At 34.3% G+C, this 19092-nt stretch overlaps 1 protein-coding gene across 1 annotated transcript; it reads left to right on the top strand.

Moving 5' to 3' along the window:
- The first annotated feature begins 12243 nt into the window (after positions 1-12243).
- On the top strand, positions 12244-17372 carry LOC140010097 (putative pentatricopeptide repeat-containing protein At5g08310, mitochondrial). Its single transcript, XM_072056429.1, has 3 exons — positions 12244-15277; positions 15762-15815; positions 17178-17372. Exon 1 carries the CDS (start codon positions 12495-12497, stop codon positions 14952-14954), a length of 2460 nt encoding a protein of 819 aa, XP_071912530.1. The 5' UTR covers positions 12244-12494; the 3' UTR covers positions 14955-15277; positions 15762-15815; positions 17178-17372.
- Positions 17373-19092: the final 1720 nt, after the last annotated feature.

Here is a 19092-nt window from a genome sequence, read left to right as displayed (position 1 = left end):
GAGTTTCTAAAGTTATGAGTAAAATTATCAGAAAGCTTAAGGGAAGTTTCTAAAATTATCCCTAAATACTGGTATGGAGCTTTCTTTTTCACTCTCAAAAGATAGACGGGGAAGGGTTGTATAGATGGCCCAACTATGCACATTCACATTGAGCAGCAGCAAGTGATGCTACCATTCTCCCACTTGGTCGATGACAGTTCACTGTAGTTTGCACTTTTCGACTCGAGATTAGTATTATTGTTTCGACAAGATTGATTTGAGCCAACCTAGTCTTAATAAGGATCCGAATACCTGCAACCCCAGACAACTTTTAGAACACTTAACAGCTGAAATCGACTGTTAAATGCAATCCGCAGTTGCAGATACAAACAATCATAGACAATCTAAATCCCTTAAAAAATAGTAGTATATAATGATGTAATTTCTGACATTAATGCAGATTTTAATGAAATTATGATATTTTATTAAAAAAAATAATAGTATGGCGGAATCCTCCACCAGGCAACTTAATTTGGAGTCAAAATTTTGCAGTCAGAAACTTCTTTGCTATATTGGATGCCTTAATGACTCGTTGAATTGCATTATAGTGCTCTAGCTGGGATAGTACAAGTGGGCTTGTTTGGATTAGAAGGCAGCAACTTCTTCCCCCATGCTGTCCCTAAAGTGCTTCTTTGAGGGACAAAAAAAAAAAAGAAGAAGAAGAAGAAGATTAGGTATAAGTTGCTTTCTAAAGATACATTGTACAATTCTTCCATTCGCAGCAGCATTTGCTTTACTTGTAAATGAGGCTCCACTAAATTTGGACCTTCTAGTGGACAATGATGGCAAAAGAAAAAAAGTAATAATTCAGATTTTTTGTTTTAATTGTCGACACAATAGATTCTATTCTACATTTATTTCTATACTATCCTGGCGGAGGGAAGAGGTAAAGAGGTCAAGGAACCGGTGAACCACCGCTGATCCAAACGATTGCCTTTGCACCTGCAAGCAAAATTTTTTCAGAAAAGTTTGGATATTAGAATGCAGGTCAAGGGATTTAATCCCTTGATATACATCTAAGTAGAGTTTTAAAACTCTCTTGGTGATCAACTAAATAGTTAGTTAATAATTCGGATTCAAAGTTGGCCCATTTTTTGCCATCATTGTCTCAAAGCTCAAGGAGGGTTTGAAATTAACCCTAAATACTAATAATATGGAACTTTCTTTTATTAAGAGAGGGTTTGTGCATATGGTCCAACTAAGCACACGTTAAGCAGCAAGTGGTGAGTGCTGCCCTTGTAGCACTTGGCCAATGGCAATAAACAGTAGTTTGCAGTTTTTCAACTTGAGATTAGTATTGTTTCCGACAAGTAAGATTTGAGCAGAGCTAGCCTAATCTTAAACAATAGTACAGCAGAAACCTCCGTTCTAGGGGATCACGGGTCTCTCCCTGTCACTAGTGGTGGCGAAAGCGTACAGTGTGAAAATTGACACAGCAGATGTAGATGTAGGTACTAAAACAATAAATATAGTTATTAATAAAATAATATATAAAAACACAACAAATTTTAATAAGGAAAAAGAAATTTTTGAACACGACAATTTATTATTAATAATTTTGTCGATCGTCACGTTCTACACTACTCTTACTCCTAATCATACGCTATCCTATATAAGGGAGGGTCCAATTGAATCAGGAGAAATCGATGGAGACTGATTCACCATTAGATCAAATTGGTGCGCTACACCATCCCATCTGATTAGATTTGAAGAAGTCACATATTAGTCACAACTTAATTTGGAGTTAGGATTTTGCAGTCAGAAACTTCCTTGCTATGCTGGCTGCCCCTAAAGGCTCGTTGAATTGTATTATAGTGCTTTAGCTGGGATAATGTAAGTGAACTTGTTTGGATTAGGGGGCAGCTACTTCTTCTCCTATGTTGCTTGTAAAGTGCCATTTTAAAAAAAAAAAAAAAAAAATTAGGTAAAAGTTGTTTCTTAGAGATACATTGTGCAATTCTTCGATTCATAGCAGCATTTGCCTCACTTGTAAACGAGGCCCCACTAAATTTGGACCTTCTAGTGGACAGCAAATGAATAATAATTCCGGTTCAAAGTTGGCCAGTTTTTTGAGTAACCAAAAGACTGGGCATGTGTTTTCTAGTTTGAAACAAAATTGTGTCATTTTCCTAAAGAACGTTTTTTGTTTTTTTTTTTTTAAACCCTTTTCACTACTCGCAAATTTCCCATCCTCAACTGTCAGAAGACTCTAAAAGCCCTTATCTGACCACCAGGGAGGGACTTAAGTCCCTCCTTGGGCTGTTAGTGAGGGTTCAAACCTCACCAGCAGCGAAAAAAATCTAAGCGTTGTGCCATAGCACTCCCTTGGTCTAGTTGAGTCTGTATACCCATTAGCCCTTTCCATAGCCTCCTTAGGCTCCCCTCCCCCTAGATTAGTATAGAGTAGGTTTAGCCTCCCCTTCTCCTAGATTAGGATAGAGTAGGTTATACAAATGTATCGTTGCTGATAAAAAAAAAAAAAAAGACTACTAGATCGATCCTTAACTGCCCAGCTTTCTAAGGCTTGGTGGTGTTGGGGAGTCAAGAGTTCGACCCTTGCCTCCCACCAAAATTGTCATACACCAAAATTGTCATAATATGTGACAGTTTTCGTTGATCATTTTCGATGGAGTTTCTACTCACATCGAATCTCCTCCCCTTCCCCCTAGATTAGACTAGATTAGATTATAAGAATCCTATCGTTGTGACAAAAAAAAAAAAAAAAAAGACTACTGGATCGATCTTGAATGAATGGAACGCATTGAGTGTTATCAAACTAAAATTCAGTTTGTGCTATTTAATAGTACTGTCCAACAATTAGTTTGATTGTCCTGCTGTAGCATCACTGGTCCTATCGTTTTGAAAATGTCTAAAAGATAACGGGTAAATATACCTACGATTTGGTCAGGGAAATAGAATAAAACTTGGTTTATGAGGATTGATGGTTGAGAATTTTTTTTTTTTTTTATAATTCATGAAAATAAATCATTTATCATATGGAGGAGGAATATATAGTATTTCATTGCTATGAGTATGGATTATTGAAGTGTCTGTAATTTTTTTTTTGTCACAAAAAACACATAAAAATTGTACTTAAAGCTCTAAAAAGTATTTATTTCGATAGAGGAATTTGTCCTCTAATTTGTCATTGTTTTTTTTTAATAGAGGAATTTGTCCTCTAATTTGATGTTGCTCTAATTTTTGTGATAAAACACGCTTAATTAATTTGGTGTTGCTCTAAAAAAGAAAAAAGTATACTTTTGCTGTAATTTTTGTGACATTCATTTATACACCATTGGATCTCTTTGCTCAGTTGATTAAGGTATAATTACTTTGGATATTGCTAAACAAGTTGTACTCATTGATCAATAAATCTATTATGAATAATTTAGGATAAGAAATCACAATAATTTGATGAAAGGCCAAAGGAAATTTCCTATCGCGGTATCACTCTATCCACAATTAATTTAAAAACAAAAAGGGCAAATCCAAAAACAAACATCCCAAATTCATTCGGGGCAGATCTCTTCAAAAACTGGCAGTCGTCTTCTGCTAGGATCTCTAGGACCATAAAGAATTCTATCAATGAATGTATCCAGGAATTTCACCGCCTTCGCTTTCTCTGAGTCCTTTCTACAATTTCCGGTCACATCCACGATACCATCCATTAGGGGCGACCAAATTTCGTCATCACCCGATTCTTGAAACTCATGAATCTCTCCTTTTTTTATCACGACAGTATCATCGTTCGACTTCTTGGTTATCAGAGTTGGTTGATCTGACCAAATTTTACTATCGCCCGATTCTTGAAACCCATGAATCTCCCCCTTTTTTATCACGGTAGTATCATCGTTCAACTTCAATGCACTCGTGATTGAAGAGTTGTTGTTGGCTGCAGTGTCAAAATTGTCACTCATGAAGACCTGTCTTGGTACATAAAGAAATTTTGATCTTTGATCATTGCCATCACAATAGGTGGTGTCTTCTGTGCCAACTTCTGGTAGATTGCTTTTGGCTACAGGCAAAGGAGACTGTGGTGATCTAAACATCTTACTGTTTATATAAAACCTGTCCATTGAAAAGCAATCAATTTTAGTCACTCTTCATTCCATAATGGTAATTCAGAATTAAACACAACAATGTCAACAACCAACACCAGCTAGCACCAGGGATGAAGGCATCCCAGACACTGAAATCCAGTAATAATCATGCCCAAGCTGAATCAATTTCCTATGCATCAGTTGCTTGTGAAGTTAACATTAAAACTTTAGACTTGACTTAAGATTGAAGGGTTTGAATTCAGCCACTCTTCAAGAATACTTCGAAAATCGCAGAATGAACAGTACTGGAAACAAATCATGAAAGGGTTTCATAAGACTAGATTTTTGAAGTCAAATCTTTCCAGGAAATCCATAATATGCATACCCTAAAGCAAAAAAAAAAATCCCATATTCGAGAATAGGTAGCGACCAATCAGGAAATCTATATCCAAACAGGAAGGAATTTAATTTAGTATAGCTGATAACGTTAATTGCACTAGATATCTACAATTCATCACATGCGAAAGCAAATATATTTAATTGGCAAATTCAAGTTAAAAAGATCATACTATCGTATTATATGAACGTGATAAGATCAAACTTTCAACTCAAGCAACTCCAAATTGTTATGCATAGCCACTTCATATGTTTGATATTTGTTTTTGTTTTTTTCTTCGTATAAATATGGGTTTTCAAACCTGTCAATATCTTTGTAAGAAAGTTAACTATTTTCTCAAAAACAGATGGAGACTGTCTAAACACAGTCTCTATGTATAATGGCTACCATGCATGCAAAAATCATCACCATTAGCCTTATATCAACAAGATTTATCAGTAGCATATCAAAACGTTTACAGTCATAAACATATGCTTACAAGGAATAAATCCACCCCAAATCATATAATTTATGTGAATAAACAAATAAAAACGCAAAATCCGGCCCTCCCCCATCTATTTCTTAAATCCCACCGCTCCCCTGTTGGAACAAATAAAAAAAAAACCAAATATATATAAATTCGGAACCAAAAATGAAAAACGCAAAGCCAGAAATAGACACAAGTACCGTGGACAAGAGACGGCAGACAACTTCTTAGAGAGAGGCAGAAGACTTTTTCTTTTTTGATTTCAATAGCTATTAAATTAAAGATAGGGATCACTACTACTTATATAGAAGTAAACAAGCAATTAAGGACAACAAAAGGAGGAACGTAAAGGAGTTGAAGTCCAATACCAACTCTAATTTGGAGAAACTTCCCAATTCAATTTGGACTCGGATCAAGAATCCTAATTAATTAAGACACCGCCTAAACATCACTTATGTACCTAAATCAAATCGTAAAACATGAATACATGTATTTTATATATATATATATATTAAAAATTCATACTTTCAGACCATGTTATTGCATAAAACAGATACAAGAAACGTGAACAAAAATTGTAGATATATCAAAAATGAAAGATAACAAAAATTACGCTTTTGAAGGTCCATCCAACAGAGAATATTTCACATGTACTTATTGTTCAGTAATTATAATTCACTTAGTAGAACATTCTTTCTTCAACAAATATTTCAATTAGACAAACATTTCACTATAACAAGAATTAGTGGAATTTTGGAAATTTACCAAATGTAGATCTTATATACTTTATGGACTGACTTTGATTCAATCAGAACTACTTTTGAGGGAGAAAATACTTCCATGCATGTATCAATGGGTTTTTTTTCTCACAATTTCCCCAATAATTCCAATAGACAACGACAGTTTGTTCATCCTGGTTTTACCTATACTCTATATGCTCTGCGTTCAATTTGTATTCCTCAATGCTGATGGTGGTCTGTATTTTAAATGATTGAAGTTGTTACTTTAGGTTAAACAAAAAACTCTTATTTAACCTGAGGATACGAAACCACTGCAGAATCTCTTGAAAGTATACTCCTCTTTAATGGGGAAAAAATATGTGTGTGTGTGTGTGCGCGCGCTTTTCGTGCATGTGAGTTTCTTGGAAAGTTGAAGGTAGGGATTAATGTAAATACCTGCTTGGCATCTGTTGAAGAAGATGGCACTAAACAGCTCCTTTTTTATTATTATTATTAAGAGACTAAAACTTGAGAAGGAGTTTAATGGGGTTCTTGGGATTTGTAGTGAAAGTGCATAATTCTATATTATTTATATTATCTTGGATTCTTGAGGAGGAAGTATTGCGTTAATCAATTAAAAGAGATTGTAGGAATGGAAAAAAAAAAAAAAGAAAGAAAGAGAAGGAAAGGGAAATTTTTGGAGAAAGGCAAGAAGAACCATTCATGTTTGGAAATATCAAGCAATTTCCATAACTGTGTTTGAACTTTGTAAAGTGGGAAGCTTTCACAAAAGACACAAGTAGCAAAATAGTTAAATCTGGCCATGTTTTGTCCATTACAATCCATCTCACTTACTTATTCTCAATTATTGCACAAAAAATTTCTTAGTTTTTCGAGTATTATAAACCATTACGGTCGGCAGTTAAGGGAAGGCTTCTATGGTCCTTCTCAGTGTTAGAGTTAAGGTTCAAATCTTATACTTAACAGTTGGAGGCTAGAAGGACGTGGACAGAGGTGGAAGGGCCAAAAAAAAATTCCTGGTATTATTGTCAATTATTTCTTGGGTTAGATGCAAAATGCACCCTCTAACTATGCTCAATTAGCAACTTGCCTTCTATACTATCAATTGTAGTAATTTACTATCTTATACTTTGAATTTTCAGCACATTGGTCCAATTAAATTAACGTGACTAGTAATTATTTATTGAAAGGACAACAATAACCCCACAAATAATAATGTGTTTCCTAGAATACCCCTTTCTTTAATTTATTTTACCTTTTTTTTTTCAACCATAAACAATCTTACACATCTTGCCATTACCACTACACCAAAATACCTACCATTGAACCACTACAATTGAAGAATAAAAATCAATACTAGATTATATAAAACTACATCAAAATTAAAGCTTTATATCAAGGCTAAAAACCCATCAGTAACAATGCAAAAAATTGAAGATACCATAAATCCACACCAAATCTTCAAATAGCAATTAAAACCCATAATACAATCTTATCTTATGTAGGACCAATCGCATGCTAAATCAAATTTCAATATGCAGCAAGAAGAAATAAAAACACCCAACAACATAGACAATTACAGAAATATAAAGGATGGAAAATGATGAGATTTGGGCCTCTCTGAATTAATCAAAAGTGTTGGGAGATCGGCTAGTAGTAATGTGGGTTGGCAAATTTGAAGTGGGTTGTGATTTTGGAACTTGAGAAACAATGAAAATTCAAAGAGAAAGCACACAAGAGAGGGAGGTAATGATAGGTCTATGAAGTTAGGGGGCTGCAGAGGTAGATTTGAGTGGGAAAGGTGAAGAGCGATCCATATTAGGGACTTTGATGTGAGGAATGGGATAGATAATAATTTAGTGGTGTCATTTGAGAAGGAGAAAGGGGAAGGTTACTAGTGAGTTTAGAGGAGGAAAACAGAGGAGCTAGAGATGTGGATAATTTAGGTAATTGGTCATTTAATTAAGGATAAATTTGTCACACCACCTTATTTTAAACAATCTGCAATGAAATCGGTAATATAATTAAGGTGCAAATCTCTACAATTGATAGTTTAGAGGGTAAGTCGCTAACCAAGCAAAGTTCATCGGTGCACTTTACACTTAACCCTTATTTCTTTTTACTTTTCTTTTCTAACTATATATGTTTTCTAAAAGTTAAAAAAAAAATATCGGCCTTGACTCTCTAAAGACTATTAAAGGGCAAATTTCTATAAATACTGCCAAAATAAGAAACCATGACAAATTTGGTATTTTGGACAAATTAGTGCTGTAGTAGGGGATGTCGGCATTAAGGGAAATTGAATTTATTTTTGATTTTTTAAGTGGCACAGCAATTTAAAAGAATAATAATTTTAAAAAAAAATTGTCAATCACCGCATTGCTTAGTCGCATCCAGTTTTGGATGTGGCATAACTTGTGCATCGTTGATCACAAGTTGATCAATAGTGTGAATTTTTTTTGAAAAAAATTTTGAAGATGCCGCCGCATTGCGGCGAATATTTGGCCGCATCCAAATCCAGTTTTGGATGCGGCGTAGTTCCAGCACTGTTGATCAAGGCCTGTCCGCTATATTTACAAATCTTTCCTGGTCGAGATGCAGTTAGACTCCTATGGTGGACTAGGCATGTCAATCGGGCATAATAAGTCGGGCTTTCATAAGGTCAAGTTCAACTCATTTAATTTGGAACATTTCGGGTTTCGAACTATGAGTTTCGGGTTCATAAATGCGAAACTCATACTCAACTCACATAATATTCGGGTTGTGAGCCTTAATCGGACTTAGCCCAAGGTCACTTATTACTCCTTAATTTTCTTAATACAATTACTATAACTATTAAGTTGTAAAACTAATTTAACATTTACAAGACTATAACATAAAAACTAACTATGAACAAATAATAGTTCTTAAAAAGTATATAAACCAAAAAATTTTCAACAATATTTATATTTAATTAGTTCAAAATGCATGAAAAATAGTAATAAAACATGCGATCATAAGCCAATACATCTTTAAAAGTTGAAACTTTTTTATAATCTTGTGATTTGAATCCAAACATGCTTGATGATTTGTGTTTATAGACCAAAAAGAAATTAACCAATATTAGGCCAACACAAAAATTTACTCAACCAATAAGAAAAGTTAGAGATTCAGGTATGCATTACTATATTGGCTCTCAAGAAAGCTCATGAAAAGTCTTTAGATGTATTTTTGTATTTTGTAATTTATATATATTTAGTATTTAATAATAATATATTTGAATATATAATTATACATAATATCAAAATATAAATATTATATATATAGGTAATTAAAGGGCCGGTCCTATATCGGGTTTGAGCCTAATAAGGTCCAAACTTGACTCATATTTAATTTGGACCTAATTTTTAGGCTCAAACTCAAGCCGGCCTACTAAAAGGTCGGGCTCATCGGGCTTTTTATCGGGCCGAGATCGGGATGGCCCAACCCCATTGACAGTCCTATGGTGGACCTCTCTGAAGATGATGAGGATGAACAAATGCCTAAAGCACTATTTAGGAGGTCTCTACGGCTACATCTGCAGCAAGATCTACCACATCTAAGAGTGCAATAGAGATGCGATTGCTCTATTTTCACTCACGATAGAGGCAAGAGGCGCATTGATGGGTGATTTGGATAAGCTCATACTAACCCGTTAATTTGGGATCCAATTTGAGATTTTCCTTGGGAGGTACCGTGAAAGAATTGGAATGGAATAATAGGGATTTGTAGTGTTCATTGGTGATTTGTAGCTTTAAACAATGACAATACTTTTCACTTTGTTATATTAGACATTTACAATTGATGCTACATTATTTATGGTACTTCGTAAAAGTAAAAAACTTTAATAATTAGGATGCAGCGTCATAAATTTAAATTAATTTTTGTATTTCAATTTGGAATCTAAACATCGCTTTTATCCATTCATCGATATTTGATCACCGATTAATGCTGAAAACCAAATAGCATGTTTTTAACATAATTTTTGCTTTAAAGCATTATACATTCTAAGATTATTTTTGGGTTTAGCGTTGATAAATTACGATTTAGGGTTTAAGATTTATGAATTAGGGTTTAGGGTTTATACATTAGGATTTATGGTTTATAAATTAGGATTTAGGGTTTATGGTTGATAATTAGAGTTCAGGGTTTAGTTTTAAAAAATAAAATTCATTCATTGCCGAGCATCTTCATAAAAAAAAAATTTTTTAGTCATTCCTTGTGGGCCGGACAAAAAAAGAAAAAAATTATTTTCTCAATCACCGATTATTTGAAATGCGATGACCATTACATCAGCACAACACCTGGGACAACACTACTTCTCCGACTTTTTCTCATATTAACATTATTTATAGAAATTTGCCCTATTAAAGATATAAAAGCATTTTTTCTTACTACATACTAACTATTGTTAAATGACATATGATTCCAAGTTTGTATTGTACACAAATTGATTTTTTCCTTATTTGAGTAAAAAACTAAATTTGTGCTATCTCACCTTAAATTAATTTGATCCCAGATGCTCATTCTACTAAACCATCACTCAATCCTACTTTTCAACTAATTTGCAACTGTCTCCTTCTAAGTATTTCCTATATTTAGCTTTTCCTCAAAGAATAATTGATTTAGAAAACAGCATTCCAAGTAGGAAAAATCATTCAAAACGTCCCTCATATTTAGTAAACTTTTTTTGCTCCCCACTTTTAAACATATAATTTTATGTCTCTTAAAAATTTACATTGGTCAAATTTGATCCCTACCTAGGTTTTCGACTAATTTTTTTGTCAAAATCCATCATGTGCCTTGTACATTATCATTTTTCAAGGGCAAAATTGTCAAATCAAATTTTACATAATCCGATTTATAGTCCCTCACATTTCACAAAATGAATTTTTTCATTCCTAACATTTTACAAAATGAATTGTTTCGTCCATCAGATTTCATAAAATGAATTTTTTCATCCCTCATATTTTTTAAAATAAAATTTTTCATCTCTCATTGATCATGTGTATGAATAATTTTTTTTTAAACCTATATATATATATATTTTTTTTTATTTCACCTGAATAGTACGAATAGCATGTGATATATTTCTATTTGATTTTATCCAAACAGATTAATCATAGCTGTACACATACTATTCAATAGATATATATAGGGGTTTAAAACTAAAATTTTTTTTTAAAACCCATGTATATATTTATATGATTTCACCATGTGAATCTATTCAATATTTGTGGTCTTTCTCTTTTAGTAATAATTTATTTATTGAATTGTAAAATAAGGTCATTTAATTAATGGGTTCTAATTCAAATTTATAGTCGTGCTAGTAAATTACAGTTTAAATTTGAAATTTTTACTCGTCACTTTTAAGACCAACAGTTGAATTACTTACCTTGTGATTGTCTTAAAATTTAAAAGTGCCAATCATTTACTTCTTTTTGTCATACTTTTTTTAATTTATGTTTTCTGTCCAAACTTATTTCGATATAAACACTCGATAATGTTTAGGATTAAATGTCTTCTTTATTTTCAATTTTCAAGTAAAAGGAAATGAATATGAATGAAAAACTAATAATTTTTTTTAAAATCTATATCTATTTAATTTTACCTGAATAGTACAAATAGCATGTAATATATCTCTTTTTTATTTTGCCTGCGCGAAATCAAATATAGATATATTACATGCTATTTGTATTACTCAAGTAAAATTAAATAGATATATATGGGTTAAAAAAAACTATTCGCACACATGATCAAAGAGGGATGAAAAAAATCCATTTTGAAAAATGTGAAAAATGAAAAATTCATTTTGTGAAATATGGGGGACGAAAAAAATTCATTTTGTGAAATGTAAGGGACCATGAATTGACTTATGTAAAATTTGATTTGATAATTTTGCCCTTAAAAAATAATCACTTGCAAGACACATGATAGATTTCGACCAAAAACTAGTCGAAAACCTAGATAGGAACCAAATTTAATCAATGTGAATTTATAAGGAACGCAAAGGGATGAAAAAAGTCATTTTGCAAAATGTGTGAGACGTTTTGGACGATTTTCCCTTCCAATTAATATTTCAGCAACCCCCTTCCCTTTTTTTTGTGAATGAACCTATGATCAAACATTAGGTGTTAATCTTAAAGCAAAGTCAAAGTGAGATCCATAATAATTCCAATATAATTGTTTAGAAAACATTTTTTTCTGTCATTCATTATACCACTTTTTATAATGTGATGTATTTGAAGTTAAGAATTTATTAAAAAGCTAAAAAAGTGATTCAAAAATGTGTTTAGAGAGTGATAAAGAATTTATCCTTAAAAATGATTTACTGTTAAACTAAACACATTTATGTCAAACCTTTCAAGTATATAATACTCTCTTTAGTCGAGAAAGCCTTGATTTAAGTTAAAACCAAGGAATTAGATGTTTTCAAATTCCCAATCCTCCTTCCATTTTTTAAATCCTATCTTTTCTTCACCTACTGAGAATAACAAAAGAAAAAGAAAGAAAAATTTTTAGTTCCCTCTTCATCAACTAAAACAGATTTTTTTTCTCACACACTAAAAAGGGTTTATCCTTATTTATTTGTTAAAACATTCCTAATACATATTTACTTCAATTTTAACAGGCAAAATAATAAATTCTAACTGGTAGATTGATCTGAAGCAGTTGGTCATGAATTTTGAATCCTGAGAAAGATGACCCTCGACACTCAAAACAACAGTCCTGTTTCTGAAGGCGTCCCTTATAATTGTTTTAACATTTGAATTGCTAATCCTTTTTTCAGAAGAATGGCCCTGTTTTCAAGAACCAACAATTTGCTCAATGGCTTGTGTAAAAAATTCAGCATTCTTTTCCAATTATCGAATCCCATTTGCACAAAAGCCAATCCAGACCAATTACAGTTGGCTAACAGTCTCATCTCCATCTTCACAAGGAGACCCTTTATCCCTGAAGGCCAAGAACTGAATGTTTTGGGGTCAAAACTCACCACTGAAACCGTTGAAACCGTTTTGAAAGGGCTCAAGAATTGGAAAATAGCTGATAGGTTTTTCAAATGGGCTTCAAATCAATGTGGGTTCAGGCACAATTGCTATACTTACAATGCCATGGCTTCAATCCTATCACATGCTCGACAAAGTGCCTCACTGAGGGATTTAACAACAAAGCTGGTGAGTTCAAGGTGTTATATGACACCGGGGGCTTTTGGTTACTTTTTAAGGTGTTTGGGAAGTCAAGGGCTGGTTCAGGAAGCTAATGCCTTGTTTGATGAGGTGAAAAGATTGAATCTTTGTGTCCTGAATGGTTACAGCTATAGTTGCCTTTTGGAGGTGATTGCGAAGTCCGGTAATGTTGATTTGATTGACTTTAGAATAAATGAAATGCGTGGTTTAGGGTGGCAGCTTGATAAGTACTCTTTGACTCCAGCGTTGCAATGTTATTGCAATGCAGGGAAGTTCCAACAGGCGTTGGATGTGTTTAATGAAATGCATCAGAAGGGATGGCTTGATGCTCATGTTTTCTCAATCTTGGTGGTGTCTTTTAGCAAATTGGGTGAGGTGGATAAAGCGTTTGAGCTGATAGAAAGAATGGATAATCTCAAGATTAACTTGAATGAGAAAACTTTCTATGTTTTGATTCATGGGTTTGTTGGGGAAGGAAGAGCAGACAAGGCCATACAACTCTTAGATAGAGTGCAGAAACTGGGAATTAGTCCAGACATTTCAATTTATGATGTGCTAATTAGAGGTCTGTGCAAGAATAAAGAGATTAACAAAGCTCTGCAGTTGTACTCAGAAATTAATGAGTTAGGTATTCACCCTGATGTTAAAACAGTTGCGGAGCTTATATCATGTGTGCTTGAGGAGAGAGATATCATGCGGTTACTGGAGGAAAGGCCACAAGATTTAGATTCGGAATCAATTCTTCTGTTGTATAATTCTGTTTTAAAAGGTCTTGTCAATATTGGCTTAGTTAATAAAGCTCATTGTTTGCTAAGATCAATGATGCATGATGGATTGGGTATCGATCTTGATGTGGACAAACTATTTGGTGGACAAACAATTCGCCCTAACACCACTTCCTTTGAGATAATTGTTGATGCTCTTTGTTCAAGTGGTAAGTTAGATGATGCTCTGGGTCTCTTCAGAGATATGGATAGAATCAATTGTTCCCGTAGTGTAATACTGTACAATAATATGATTGATTTTTTGAGTAATGCCGATAGGCTGACTGAATGTTATGAACTGCTGATTGAGATGAAGGAATTCGGATTCCAGCCGACACATTTTACGTACAATTCCATATTTGGTTGCCTGTGCAGGCAAATGAATGTTACCGGGGCCCTTCATCTTGTCAGAGATATGCGTGCTTGTGGTCATGAGCCTTGGATAAAAAACTATACCCTGCTTATCAAGAAACTGTGCAAACATGGGAGAGCAGTTGAGGCTTGTAACTTTCTTGATGAAATGGTGATAGAAGGTTTCCTTCCTGATATGGTTGCATATTCTACAGCTATTTATGGTCTTTTGAAGATCAAAGAAATAGACAGAGCTTTGCAGCTGTTTAGGGACATTTGTGTCCGTGGTTATGGCCCTGACGTGGTTGCCTACAATATTTTAATACATGGGTTGTGTAAGGCCCAAAGGTTGCCTGAAGCACAAGACCTCCTGAATGAGATGCTGGAGAAGGGGCTTGTTCCATCAGTTGTTACTTACAATTTGCTTATCGATGGATGGTGTAAGAATGGTGATATTGATCAGGCCATGTTATGCCTATTGAGAATGGCTGAGAAAGAGCGAGAGCCCAATGTCTTTACTTACACTACTTTAATAGATGGCCTATGTAATGCAGAAAGACCAAGTGATGCACTGAAGCTTTGGATGGAAATGGAAGAAACTGGGTGTGCTCCGAACAGGATAACTTTTATGGCCCTAATCAATGGGCTCTGTAAGTGCAATAGGACTTCTGATGCTCTAGTATATTTGCTCAAGATGGAGGAGAAGGACATGATTCCTGATGCTTTTATTTATGTAGCATTAATGGATGCACATTTATCTAATTTGGACCCAGGAACAGCTTTTGACTTGTTAACAAAAATGATCGAGAACAGAATTTTTCCTGATTCAACTGATAAGAACAATGTGATTCTTAAGCAAGCAATATCTAGTTTATCTGAAGATCCTAGAACCTCATCAAGTGTTAAGCATCTTATGGCCCTGGGGAGCATTCCCGCACATCTGTGTTTCTGAAGTGTGAATTAGAATAAATATCTGGTTGCACCGTTAATGGTCTAGTGTGACTATTATCAGATGGTAACTCAGTTAAAACTAAGGTGTATCAGAATGGTATAATTGAATGATATTGGAGCCTTCATCAATGAATTCATAGCATTGTACTTTTGGCCTTCAGGGTACTTAGAGCCTCTAATCCTGCCTCCAGCTTCAGGACCATATAATTGCTTCATCTATGAATATGTGCTGTGGCATCAAAATCTATGAAAGTCCAGTTGAGACTGCAATCTAGCTGCCTCAGCTTCAGGACCAAATCTGCAAGTAGTCCCTTTTTAGTGTTGGTGAGGAATTTTTACTCATTCTTTTACAGTATGTTCTGTTTCCATTTTTACCCCCAAAAACATGTATATGCTTGGAAGATTATGGGTTTATTTAGTAGACTATTGACACTGGTGGTGAAGATTAAATGATTTTTGTTATATTTTTATTCGCAAAATAGAAATAGGGAAATTCATGTCTGAGAAATCGACTTCACGATGGATTTCTTCTTTCTTTCTTCTTTCTGCATTCTATCTTCTTCTTCTAATTTGTCCTCTTCTTTTTCGTCTCAAACTCCCTTAACTCCTCTTTTCCTTTACCATTTCAGAATGTACATACGGGTCTTAAGTGAGCATTAATTCCAAATATGATATAATACATCCTTAACAGTTATGTTTTAGATTAACTGGTCATCCTCTGGAATTTCTGTCTGTGTGAACACCGTAGACTTTTTGTCACATTTGTTTTGATGTTAACAATTTACTTTTATTTCTTTTTGTCCAATAGGAAATTGGCATCAATGATGATTGCTTGATCGGATGCACTTCCAAGCCAAGCATGGTATATAAATCTTTTCTTTATCTTCATCTTGTAATTCACAAATTTACACTTGCAATTCTATCATGGTCCATGGATGGTTGATTGCTTTATATAAATTTGATCTGTGATTCGACTTATGACTTTTCTGATAAAATTTTCAAGGATGTAGTACATCATATATTGAGATATTGCAATTCACTTGGAATTCATATGTGCATCTAGAATTCATGGAGAATGAAAAGGGGAGAAGGAGAGGGAGGAGAGAGTTTGAGAAGTGAAAGAAAAAAGGGTTGATGAGGTTACGCAACTTAAATTTTCGAGATTATTTGAAGCCTGAAAAATGAAGGATTTTAATGAAAATGAAAGTCACTTTCCATTTTCATTTTAGCATTGTGTGACTTGTGTCATATTCTGTTAAAGAAGGGGGAGATGAATTAAAGCCTGTGAAAATGGCCTTGGCCACATTTTGTTCACTGCTTGTATGCTAGTACGGAACACTGCATATAGAGACATAAATCACTCCCATCAAGAGTCTCAAACATTAGCAGCAGCTTTGCTTAAAAGCTGGCTTTACTGGTCGTTAAGCCTTTCTTCCATTAGGTGTGGGAATTAAAATTACAAACAAAACATAAGGTGCTGCAGAAACCAAAATTCCTATCAAATTCAGACTTTTGCATTAGACTTGTCATTGCTTCCTTCAAAGCTCTGCAGGAGAAGCATGAGTAAAAGATGTTCTTTCCTTCTCTTCCTCTGCTGTCTTATGCGCTGCCTCTCCTACTACCTCAGCAGCAGATTTAGCTGATTCCTCCATGGCCACCTTGCTTGTTTGGAAGCTCTTCTCTGCTGCCTCTTTCATTTTTACTCCAACATTATCATGGCCCTCATCATGGCCATTAGCACTAGGTTCACATTTTCTCCTGAAACTGATTAAAACATACAGAAGTTAGACCCTGCAGATTGGTAAATGCATCAATGCTGATGTACTTGGCTCCTTTCAATCATCGAACTCACTCTATATCTGGTCGAGGAGGGCTTATTTGAAGCTTATAAATAAGAGATTTGATCCCTTCCCAATACATTATTGATGACTCTAGAAAAGAGTATCCATTTTGTAAGACTCCTTTAGCAGATGGTCGCTCGTGCTTTTCTTGAACATTGTTTGGTACATCATGATATTCGGATACACAGACTTTCTCAATGGAGAGTGCTAAAGTAAAGCAAAATATAGATGCTAGGATTACTCCTCTGACCTTATTCATTTTTTTCTCTGAACTTTTGCTCATGTACTTCTAGTTCAGATTCTTGAAATTTGTTACTTGTTTGAACGAGATTTGAGGACTGAACAATCTCCAACTAACAAGAACGTGGCTTTTTGTTGTGCAGGGCAGGAGTTTCTCGCGTTTGAACATTTCTGCAGTAATGGGCATCCAATGAATATGTCTTTGGGGCAAATTCAGCTTTGGTCCTCATCTCCCGTTAGGATCTAACTTAGGGCCTATCTTGTTTCCCACAAGAAAAAAAAAAGAAGAAAAGATATAGGGGCCATTTGATAAAACTAAAATCTGAATTCAGAACCACTTATTTAAGCTATCAAGTTAAGTACTGAATTTTGCACTCTCTCCATTTTGGTCCCTCATATTTTCTAATCCTATCTTATTTTTGACCACCACGTTCGCCTATTGACACATTGGTACTCGATGTTTCTGCACAATGCAATTCGAGGACAATTGACATCAACCAAAGCTACCCATTACATGTAATCAACGGCTAAAGGGTAAAATGCGAGACTAGATTTAAACAATTACCATATGAAATATGTACACATAATATATATAAGAAAAAGGAAAAAATAGAACATGTGCCAATAAACTAATGGCCGTCCTAAAAGATTTCTGTTCAACTTTTCCGTGAAACTAACAACACAGCTAGTTCCCTTTGTCACAGAATTCGCCCTCCATGAACTGCTAATTTTACACCTCACAAAGTACAAGCAGCTTAGTGCACAATTACAAACTAAGAAAATGGATGGTATAACTTTTTCTTTCTTTCTTTTTTTCTAGCAAGGGAGGGATGAATTTAAAAAACGAGGAAGGAGTAGGGAGAATAGAGCCCATATTTTTTACTTCCTGACATCTTAAACTTAGTCACTATATCAAAGTTTTCTGGATGGATGGACTAACTTGAACTTTCTTTTTGTATTCCGAGCCCAAAATATCTTATATGGAGCCTTCTACAGAAGGATTGATCTTTTAATTTAATTGAAGATACATGAACAACTGTGTGCGAGAGGAAAAGGGAAACTTTTGAATCATGGCATTCGATCACCAAATGCTACCAATTCTAATATCCAAGAGAAAAAAGATATTACAAGGTTTGCATTCACTGTATCTTGTGATGTGCCATCTCCTTGGAAGAAAAAGAAATAGGAAGCACATTTATACATGCAAGTAACACTTATCAAAGTTGCATCATCGCATTCTGAAGGGCATGAACATACTGTTTCTCAAAAAGGTGCATGTTAGTATGTCTAATGACTGTTTTGCTGAATGTTCAAGTGCCACTTATTTGCTTAAATATCTTCTACTAAGAGAAAATAATAAATATTTCATCCCTCATGATATTATGAAAAGGAAAATGACTACAATTATAGTACGCAGCAGCAGGACAGAAGATCTTTTGCGCAATTTTGGTCTCACCCATTCAAATAAAGGGAAAGATATGGAGGAATCACTTCACATTTGATCATTATCAGGAGCAAAGAACTTTACACGAGAGTTATACTACGTTGCAATCAGTATACATTTTTCCCTTATGAACCCCATAAATAATTACCTTTCGTTTCATATTTGTAATCTTTTCTCATTTAAAATCAACATTTGGAATCCAATAGTAGTTATAAAGTTGCTCAACCATGGATAGGGAGTAGAGAAAGCGCAAGAATGTAAATTAAGCACAGCATCCAATTTGTAAGAATTCTTGCCACGCAGCATTCTCCCATCACGGTGTTTCTTTGTTGGTTCATGCAGCTATCTTTTTCAAAACTATTTAAACATATTCTGTGATTATCAGGGCCGGTGGATAACAAAAAAAGCTATATTCAACAAGCAAGAGGAGCAGCCAACGAAGTTCGGGTATTAATAACAATTCTTGCATGATCTTTGATTGTATGTTCTTGTTTTCAATTGCAAAGAAGAGGGCATAGATGGTTATTTTTGGAACTCTAAACTATATGTAAAAGTAAAGAATAGAATTACTTGACAGATTATGAACCTGGGCTCTTTGATTCTTTTTCCTTTGT

Source organism: Coffea arabica, chromosome 7c, assembly GCF_036785885.1.
Source record: "Coffea arabica cultivar ET-39 chromosome 7c, Coffea Arabica ET-39 HiFi, whole genome shotgun sequence".
NCBI classification, from domain to species: Eukaryota; Viridiplantae; Streptophyta; class Magnoliopsida; order Gentianales; family Rubiaceae; genus Coffea; species Coffea arabica.
The sequence above is the reverse complement of the archived record's forward strand: the minus strand, read 5'-3'. Positions and strand labels throughout refer to the sequence as shown.